The sequence below is a fragment of the Vipera ursinii genome, assembly GCF_947247035.1.
Source record: "Vipera ursinii genome assembly, chromosome: 16".
Taxonomy (NCBI): domain Eukaryota; kingdom Metazoa; phylum Chordata; class Lepidosauria; order Squamata; family Viperidae; genus Vipera; species Vipera ursinii.
The window spans coordinates 5,345,744-5,356,147 of NC_139529.1; the positions used below are offsets into that span (position 1 = coordinate 5,345,744).

The 10,404-nt window shown below is 49.9% G+C and overlaps 1 protein-coding gene across 2 annotated transcripts in view; it reads right to left on the bottom strand.

Moving 5' to 3' along the window:
- The window catches only part of SH2D3C (SH2 domain containing 3C), a 34,323-nt gene that overhangs the window by 13,650 nt on the left and 10,269 nt on the right, over nt 1–10,404 (bottom strand). For both annotated transcript variants that reach the window (XM_083375072.1, XM_083375073.1), the window contains one exon: nt 7,491–7,530. In XM_083375072.1, the coding sequence (XP_083231198.1) occupies nt 7,491–7,530 (40 nt within the window). The remainder of the gene's footprint in view (nt 1–7,490; nt 7,531–10,404) is intronic.

Here is a 10,404-nt window from a genome sequence, read left to right on the forward strand (position 1 = left end):
ACACACACACACACACACACACACACACACACATACACCAAGTCATTCACGCAGAGTTCATCAAGGCAGGCAACCAGACCCACTGACATATGCAAAGAGGTCTCTACCCCAAAGAACAGGTGGGGAGCCTAGGTGTTATGGGGGGGGGAGAGAAAGGGCCGGGTGGCGGATCCCAGCGGTGTTACTCCGGAGAGGTGTGATGTCTGCAAGGATCTAGTTTGGGGAAAGCTCCAGCAAATCTATTAGTCGTCCACGTCGCCCATGATGGTTGGGCCAGAGAAGGATCAAAACTGATCCAAGAGGACCAGATGTTAAAACAGGGCCCTGTTCTGCAATTATGTATGTGTGGGGGCTCTGGAACCCCAATCTTTGCAGAGAGGGAGACAAGAGGCTGCAAAAAAATAAAAAGGATATGCTGCTCAAATCGGAGCTGTACAGTTAGTCCTCGACTTAGAATGGTCATTAAATGAATCGTAAGTTACGACACTGGTAAAAGTGACTTGCAAGATGTCACTTACGACCATCCCAGCATCCCCACAGCTACGTGATCCAAATTTGGGGCTCTTGGCAACTGGTATGTATATATGACAGTTGCAGGGTCCCGGGCTGTGCCCTTCCCAGTTGGCTTCTGACAAGCCAAGTTGGAAAGTGGCTTGTTGAAGAAAGAAAAAAAAAGTGGGCAAAAATCCAGTTTTAAATCTGGGTAAATGGCCAACCATCCGGCTTCACAAAGCTCTTAAGAAGGGCACAAGAAGTCAGAATAAAATTCTTTCCAGGCAAATCAGCCTCTGAATTGCCCGATCAATAGATGGAAGGAATCAAGTGGGTTCCAGGATCGAATCTGGATAGACTTCAAGGGCAGCGGATGTTTAGATGTGGAGGAGATGAAGGGACATTGTCTGCTTTCTGAGTTGACATACGTGGGATTGGTATAAGGTTCCCGGAGAGAAATGCCAAGAAATGGGCTGAATCGGAACCCAGAGTCCTTCACCGCGGCAAGATAAGTCCCTGCATAAAGAGGAGACGCCAAACCCATCATCTCCTGTTTCTCTTAACACCAGAGATGGAGCCTCCACCTAGCGTGTGAGTCCCTGAGGTTGTACCTGTAAATAAAAGATAGACCAAATTTCTGGGTCTTCAGCACCAACCTTCTCTGGTTGAATTCTAAGCCAAGAAGCAAATAATAATAATAATAGCAAAATAATTAAAATATTATAGGTGGTGGCCCAGTTCTGCTAGTCTGCCCTTTCCACCACCGTCAGCAAAATAATATTTCGGCCGAAATTTGATGTATCTCTTCTCTGCCACCCTTAACCAATCTTCATTGGTTCCTGCTTTAACAACATTTAGACCGGGTCAGTACTTCAAGGGGAGATGAGCAAAAATAAAATAAAATCCCAAATCTTTGAACTGGGGGGGGAAAAAACCCCTCAGAACTCATACTCATACAAACCATCTAATCACCAGGAATTGACCTTAAGTCAGTGGAAACCCCACTGAGGTTGGGCCAAGCCATCTCCTTCGAAGTCCTACAAGCCTCCTGCGAACTCTCTTAAAATTTTTCAACTTAGCTGGTTTTTAAGACCCTTTTTTTAAGCACCGCGGACAGTTCCGATGAGCTGCATTAACCAGGTTTAATCTGCTCCCTTCCAGCAATTCCCTTTTTTAAAATCTGGAATGCTTCTGCTGAAGGATCCTGCTAGCAGCTAATTCCCCCGCTCGGCTACTTCCCAGGTTGGCTGGCATGACTAAGAAAATGCCAAAATTCTGCTTAGGGGAAGGGGTGGGCGTAGAAATCATTTTCATTCTTTCCGCTGGTTGGCAAGGACGTCATCACCAGCCCCCTTAAAATTATGATCTTTCTTTCTTTCTTTCTTTCTTTCTTTCTTTCTTTCTTTCTTTCTTTCTTTCTTTCTTTCTTTCTTTCTTTCTTTCTTTCTTTCTTTCTTTCTTTCTTTCTTTCTTTCTTTCTTAGCATCTCTTCCCCTGCATTGAGGTTCTGCTTAAACCGGAGGAGGAGGAGGGGGGGGGGGGGCAGGCGTGTGAAATAGTGGGAGTGCTGTTGGAGCAGAAATCCCCTTCCCCAAAGGGTAACTCCCTCTAGGACCACCACCACCCCCTCTCCTCCAAGGAAAGCAGGAGACCAAACGGAGGCGACTGGGGTGGGTGGGGAAGGCAGCTGTCATTCAAGGCATGACGAGCTGCAGCCCCAGGGTGAGGGCAAGATGTAAATTTCGGAGTCCTGCATTGCCAGTGACATCATAGGCAACTGATATTTGAACACACACACACACACACACACACACACACACACACACAGGGGTGTCTGTGTCAAACCCACACACTCTTTTTCCGTCCTTCCAATCGGAATACTGTACAATTATTATTTTTTTTCTCTTTAAGGGCACCCCTTATGCCTATCTTTGTCTGATAGATGGATGGGAGGGAGGGATACGACGGAGGGATGGAGAGACCGACTTGGCTCCCTCTTCCCTTTCTCAAGAGGCAAGACTGCAACTCCCATGGCTCAGTGAGCATGGGAACTGTAGTCCAACCTCTTTTCTTTCCGGTCCATCTCTATTCTTCTTGCTTCTCCCTTGCCCCAGGGATTCCCTGCTTGCAAATCCTTCTGGAGAGCCAGTATCTCTCCAGCTAGGCTAGGAGAAAGAAAAGGGGCTGATGGCACACGTCAATCTCAGCTTGGCTGCCCCCCACCCCCAAGGCTGGGGCGGGGGTGGGTGGGTAGAGATCTTTTCCTGACCTCTGACCTCTGCAACCAGCCTGGGTCAAAGAGAGCAGAGGCTTCCCAGCTAGCTAAGGCGACGGGACGGGATGGGAGGGGGGGGCTGCCCCACCCACCCCGGATTTCTGCACAGAAGCAAGAGGAGCAGAGTTGCCAGTGGGTGTCAGTGGGCGTATGTGTGTAAGCGCTTCCCTCCCACCTGTTTTTCTGACCCTTAAGGCAAGCCCGCCCACCCACCCACTCCTCCTCTTCCTCCTCCAGAGGCCCCTTCTTCACCCCCTCTCCCTCTGGAAGGCCAAGCAGGTGGGCGAAGACACACACACACATACACACACACACACACACACCCCTCCAACCCCTCCCCTCCCCGCTGGCTGGGGAGGATGGGGACTGTAGTCTGAGCACACTTCCTAAGGGCCCTCCAGGCTGGAGATGGCTGAAGGCAGCCGGTTTTTACAGAGGCGGGGGAGGAGAGGAACCCCCCCCCCCGGGAGGATGGCTGAAGGATGCTGACCCACGGAGCCAGCCCCCTCCCAAGAATTTCGCTTCCCCCCCCCGATCCAGAAATGGAAGCCCACCCCTCATCCTTCCGACAGGAGGGACCCTCCCACCCACCCACCCACCCAAGCCGCGTCCACCTGGATCCCCGCAGGAAGCAAACACGGGTGGGGGAGATGCTCCCCCCCCCCAAAAAAAAGCATCCGGCCGGGGAAAGCTCGCTTGGAAAAGCGGGGAATCCCTTGGCTCGCTGCCTCCCGCCGGCCCACCCACTCACCCACCCACCCACCCACCCAGCCAGACTCCGCCGGCTCCCGGCTCCCGCTTCTGCAGCCACACAAAGGCAGCCCCTTGCAGCCCCTTTGGAGAAGGCATGCTCCTGCCACCCCCACCCACCCAATTCATGCATCCGCAGCAGCTGCCCCCCCCTCCTCCTTAATTTTCTGCGCCTTCCCCACCCCAAGCGTTTGCTTCCAGAGCCAGCCAAGCCTGCTTGCAAAGCGGCCGGCGAGGGGGTCCCAAGCGCCCCCCCAACCCCCCCACCCTCCCTCACCTGCACTTGCATGAAGGAGCCGCGGTAGAAGCAGCAGGCGGCGGCCGACAGGGCGCTCCAGAGGCTGCAGCGGTCGGTCATGGCTCCGTCCGGCGGCGGGCACCCGGCTGGGGATCCAGTCCTGCGGCGGCGGCGGCGGCAGCGCTTTAAACTTCAGCCGCGGCTGCTTCCCACATTACCTCATCGCGGGGCGGGGCGGGGGCGGAGCCTAAGGAGGGGGGGCGTTGGAGGGGGGGTCCCCTGGCCTCCTCAGCATCCCTGCCCCGGGATGCTCGGGATGCCACCAAGGTTGGGGTCATTATCTCTCTGCTGATTCCTGGGTTGCGGTCTCCAAAGACCACCACCACCCCAGCTTGGTCACTCCCCCCCCCTTTTTTTTTTGCTTTGTTTCCCACCTGTTCTCTGTACACACACACACACACACACACACACACACACACACACACACACACACGCCCATCAGGGGATTGCCTTTCCCTGCAGTAGTGGCAGACAGACCCCCGTTGCATTCACACAACCTCCTGCGAGTCCAACCTGTCCGGATGTTGCAGCCCAAGAAACTTGGGATTGTCGGTCGCGGCGGCCGGGCTGCTGGGCAAGATCTGGCCACTGGGCTGCTGGGCAAGATCTTGCCACTGGGCTGCTGGGCAAGATCTGGCCACTGGGCTGCTGGGCAAGATCTTGCCACTGGGCTGCTGGGCAAGATCTTGCCACTGGGCTGCTGGGCAAGATCTGGCCACTGGGCTGCTGGGCAAGATCTTGCCACTGGGCTGCTGGGCAAGATCTGGCCACTGGGCTGCTGGGCAAGATCTTGCCACTGGGCTGCTGGGCAAGATCTGGCCACTGGGCTGCTGGGCAAGATCTTGCCACTGGGCTGCTGGGCAAGATCTGGCCACTGGGCTGCTGGGCAAGATCTGGCCACTGGGCTGATGGGCAAGATCTTGCCACTGGGCTGCTGGGCAAGATCTTGCCACTGGGCTGCTGGGCAAGATCTTGCCACTGGGCTGCTGGGCAAGATCTTGCCACAGACAAACCACCCGTGGCTAAAAGTCAGCCCTGAATTATCAGCCTGGTTTGGTGCTAATCTGGCTGCGGGTTCGGGAAAGCGCGCGCGTGCGCGCACGCACACACATAAAAGCATCGGTGCCCATCTAAAGCTGCTTCTTCCCCCGTAATTTGCCCTTAGAAGCTGAAAAATGATCCTATATAGGTAGTCCTCAACTTTACGACCACGATTGTGTGTGTGTGTGTGTCTGTCCGAATTTCCGTTGCTAAACAGGGAGGCTCTTAAGCGAGGGACGCCCGATTTGGCGCTGCGGCAGAAATGGCTTGGCACTGCGATTGCAATCTTTAAAACCCTCACCTACTGCTGCCAGGCATTAAACTCAATGCAGAGTTTATGCTAGGTTTGACCTTGTGGCTGATTCTCGACAATGCTGCATTAAATATCATTTTAATGTCTCCAAGCAGGGTTTTGTGTGTTTTTTTTTTGTTTTTGCTTTTTTAAGTTTTTCCAGCCCTCTGGCAGAATCTGCCCCACTGTCCGCCGAAGGGCTCGTGGCCCAACCGGACGAGGAAGAACGGGCGTCTTTCTCCCCAGCGCGAGCTTTCTGAAGCCAGGAAAGTGGGCATTTGGTGCCCATCATCCTTAGCCAGATGTCCCAACGATTTAGAAGTAATGTTTTTTTTTTGGGGGGGGGGCGGGGAAAACAAATGAAGAGCTTGAGAGCATATTGAGAGAAATTGGAACTATATGGATCGGAGCCCAATTAAAATTAGGGGAAGTTTTTAGGACTCTCGTTCCCAAAAAAAATCTCAGCAGTTAAAACCTGCCTGCCCATCTAAAGAAACATATTTTTACCTCCAGCTGAAAGAGAGAGGAGGGAGAGGAAGCTTTATTTCCTGTGGCAGGGAGTTCCACAGCCTGGGAGCGACCCCCTGCTCAGGCAGGAAACCCTACACCATTTCAGACAAACGGCTGTCCAGTCTCTTCTTAAAAACTTCCACGGAGCATCCACCGCTTCCGGAGGCAGGTTGTTCCACTGGTTAATTGTTCTCACTGTCAGAAAATTCCTCCTTAGTTCCAGGTTGCTTCTCTCCTTGATGAGTTTCCCTCCGTTGCTTCTTGTCCTGCCTTCGGGCGCTTTGGAGAAGAGCTTGACTGCCTCTTCTTTGGGGCAGCCCCTGAGATATTTGGACACAGCTATCATGTCATCCCTCGTCCTTCTCTTCATTAAACTAGACACACCCAGTTCCAGCAACCGTGGCTCTCTTTCGGGCTGCGCAAAATAGCTGGAATTATTTCCAAAGAATTCTGAGAATGATTTCCCTGAAGTGCAGCCATTTCGCTCAGCTTTGTTTTGAGCATGAGCCGTTCGGTGTGTGTGTGTGTGTGTGTGTGTGTGTGTCTTTCGCTCCCCAGAGCAGGTTGCAAATTGCTTGGCAATCCCTCCCATTTAGATTGCAATCTTAATTTCCTTGCCTAATGTCCCAGGTCCGCCTGTCCCCATGGGGAGTACGGCTCGGCCTCCGCCAACCATCACTCCCTTTTCCAGCTTCGGCATTAATTCTGCTTCTCAGGGCCACGGACGTGGCCCCCTCAGCCCCGTGGCTTCTCCCTTGCTAAAAAAAAGCAGAGTTGCCAGCTCTTTCCTTTTGCCCGTTTTGGGGACCCAGGTGGCAGCCGGGTTGGAACGCGATGCCAGGCAGCCAAGAATGTTGGCAGGGACTGAAGTGGTTGGAGAAGAATTCTCACCTTCTGGTTGAGGCTTGGCAGCTTCGGAGCACGGCGCCTTCCTATGCAGAGGCAGAAGCCGGCGTTGCCCGCCTGAAAATTTATTTTGGTGCCCTTTGTAGGGATCGGCTGCAAGCAAAGCTGGGTTTTGCCAGCATTGCATTCATTTACTTCCCCGTATAGGTTTTCTAGGGACGCGGTGGCTCAGTGGGTTAGGACGCTGAGCTTGTCGATCAGAAGGTCGGCAGTTTGGCGGGTCGAATATATCCGAGTGCCGCGTAACAGAGTGAGCGCCTGTTACTCGTCCCAGCTTCTGCCAACCTAGCAGTTCGAAAGCACGTAAAAAACGCAAGTAGAAAAATAGGGACCACTCCGGTGGGAAGGTAACAGCGTTCCGTGCGCCTTTGGCGTCTAGTCATGCCGGCCACATGACCACGGAGACGTCCTCGGACAAGCGCTGGCTCTTTGGGCTTTGAAACGGAGATGAGCACCGGCCCCTGGAGTCGGAAACGACTAGCACGCATGTGCAGGGAAACCTTTACCTTTATAGGTTTTCTGTTACTCCCTTTGCAATAATCGGTGTGGTGTTTTTTTTTTAACCTACAATCCTCATCCCCACCCAGTTCTCATTTCCTTCGGCCAGATTTATGCCTCCTCCTTCACCCTTCGGTCAGGCTTGCGGCTCTGCGGCCTGAATTGTTGCGCCAGGACAATTGTGACCCTCGCAAGGCCAGCAGGCATCCAGCCAAACAAAGGTCCTGTGGTCAGGGGCTCAACCTGCTGTCTTATCATGACAGGTTCAAATCCTGAAATCCCAGATATCCCAAGCCGAAGCAATGAAGTGCGAGCGTCAAAGCTTAAGGAACGCATTTTGGGCGGGGTTGAGGGCATCGATAAGATCCAGATGCCTTGTAATCCCAGGTTACCGAAAGAGGAGAAAGGAGAGAGAATGGCTTCCCTACCTTAACGTATTCACTCGAGGATCCCAATCCGTCGGAATGCCTAGAAAAAACGAGAACATCGTTACAAAATGGGCAAAGCTGGCCGAAATACAGATGGCAATTTGGCGAAACCTTAGGCGAAGTGCAGAAATATTTCTGAAATAAACCGACAGGAAACTTAACAGGCCACAGTTAGTAGCGGACAAAACGCGCAAACCGTTAACCCCCCCCTTTTAGGTATTCAAAATCATCTTTTATTTATGTTGCTTATTAAAATTATATGCCTCACTGCCAGGTGCTTCTTTTTGAAAGCTCAACCTCGGCTACCTGACCCCCGCTCCTTTGAAAGGGGTCCTCGGAGGTTTCTAGACTGACCACCCTGGTTTAGAAGCCGTCAATCCACAGGCTGAACCCAGCATAGGCACAAGCCTACATTGCAGCAAACCCTGGCTTAAGGGCAATGAATGTCTTCCATTGAATCATCTCTGATGGCTCTCAGACATATTATGCTATATATCTATCAATGAATATTTTTCTCTTGCTTTGAGTGCCTTCTAGTTAAAAACCCACTGAAAGCTTCCAGCAAAGTTTTTTTTTCTTTCTTTCCATTTTGCACCTTGAAAATTGAACAATGACATCACTGCATTAATAAAGTCTTGGGATATTTTCCTTATAATTATGTATCACCGACTGTGCTCTTTTCCAGCCTTGGCATTCCTGTATGTATCTCTTTGGAGAATTCAGAACACTGGGTTTAACATATTCTGTCAATCAGCGATACAACAGCCCTGTAGAGCAAGCCGATAGTAATAGATAGTTTCAAGGTTACCATGGCACAGCAAAAAAAAAAAAGACATGACTTTTTTTTCACGCTTACGACCTTTGCAGCGTCCCCAAGGATCGTGTGATCAAAATTCAGACACTTGGCAGAACTGACTCGTACTTATGACGGTGGCAACGTCCCGGGGTCACGTGAGAGTCCCCTTTTGCGACCTTCTGACAAGCAAAGCCAATGGGGAAAGCCGTATGCACTGAACGACCGTGTTCCTGGCTTATCAACGGCGGCGATTCGCTTGAGCGCGGAAGCGGCAAGGAAGGTCGTAAAACGGAACGAAACCCGCCGAACAAACGTCTCCCTTAACAACAGACCGTTTGGCCTCAGTTGCGATCGATAAGTCAAGGACTTGCCTGTAGTGTCCCAGAAATAATAGGAACCTCTTTGGCGTATCTAGCCCGGTATCCCATCAACGTGGCTTAAAAGTGGGTCTATTCTTACCATTGAGACTTTTTATTATTATTATTATTATTATTATTATTATTATTATTATTATTATTATTATTATTATTATTTTCTTAAAGAGTTTTACAAAAAATTTTTTTACAATACATCCCCAAAACCCACCCACCCCAAACCACCCCCCTTCCCCCCCCCCCACTTCCCAGAGCTAAATACAGGGTTATAGTTATAATAATCATATTCTAACTAAAGATTATCCATAATATAAAATTAACCAATTTCATAATGTGCTTTAACTCCCCTTTAACATAGAGACATACAAAGTACTAACACTAAAATTAATAACAATATCCCTCTAAAATCTACTCATAAGCTAAATGGAGCTTTTTAGTTCCATATTTGTTCTGAATATAATCTATCCATCTCCTCCAAACGGAAATACATCTTTCCTGTGAATGATCCTTCAGATAAGCAGAAATCTTAGACATTTCTGCAAGATTCGAAACTTTAAACACCCATTCTTCTATAGTGGGCAAACTATCCTTCTTCCAATATTGTCCCACCAGTAACCGTGCTGCTGTTATCAAATTCAACATCAGATTGGTTTCTTTAACGTCGCAATCTACAACAATGCCCAATAAAAACTATTATTATTATTATTATTATTATTTTAAAAAGCGATTTGGACATTTAAAAAATACGATAGACAAAGCTGGTGGCCTGCACACTGTTTGTCAACAGCCGGGCTGTTTGGCAAGGACGATTGGGGTCTTTTTCCCCCTGCCACCCACCCACCCACCCACCCACCCACACACACACACACACACACTTTGATTCAACACGTGTTTTTGCTGGGTTTCTGTTTATCTGCCTGTCCCCCAGGATCCGGGAGGAAGCGAGGAACGCATAGATGTGCGCAACACCCATTTCCTCGCTGCTTCCCTGGCCGGCTCACCCCGCCCCATCTGTTTCCCTCCGACAGTTCCTGAATGGCGGGAACACCATGGCCCATCTTGCAGGATGGAAACGGTGGGGGCTGGAGAAGAGGGACGAAAATAGCTGGGAGGGTCCTGGGGTCAGCCACCAGGCGGGCTTCCTGTGCTGGAAGTGGTTAGCCTTCATCCTTTTCCCCTTGGGGGCCGATTTCTCCATGGAGAAGTAGGATGTGGCTAAATATGAGGACACAGGTTAAATTGTTTTCTTGGGGCAGGAAACCTTTTTTTTTTTACACCCGAACGCATCGGTCTATTCTTCTTTCTGCTTGCACATTTCTCCCCTTGTCTAAGTGTATTTGAACATAAATTTAAATACGTTTAAGTATGTTTACCCGGGCGTCTATTTATCCGTGGAGTAGGACTGAATTACTTTGAACCTTCTCGTCTATTCCACTACCTTCTCTTGTTGGTATCATTATTGTTGTTATTATTATTACTTGGATATTGTGGTTATTATTACTCTGTTGCTTTGCATGTACACTGAGAACTTATGCGCTGGAGACAAATTCCTTGTGTGTCTATCACACTTGGCAGAATAGAATAGAATAGAATAGAATAGAATAGAATAGAATAGAATTCTATTCTATTCTATTCTATTCTATTCTATTCTATTCCTTAATTCTATTCTATTTTCTATTCTATTATTCTATTCTATTCTATTCTATTCTATTCTATTCTATTCCTTAATTCTATTCTATTTTCT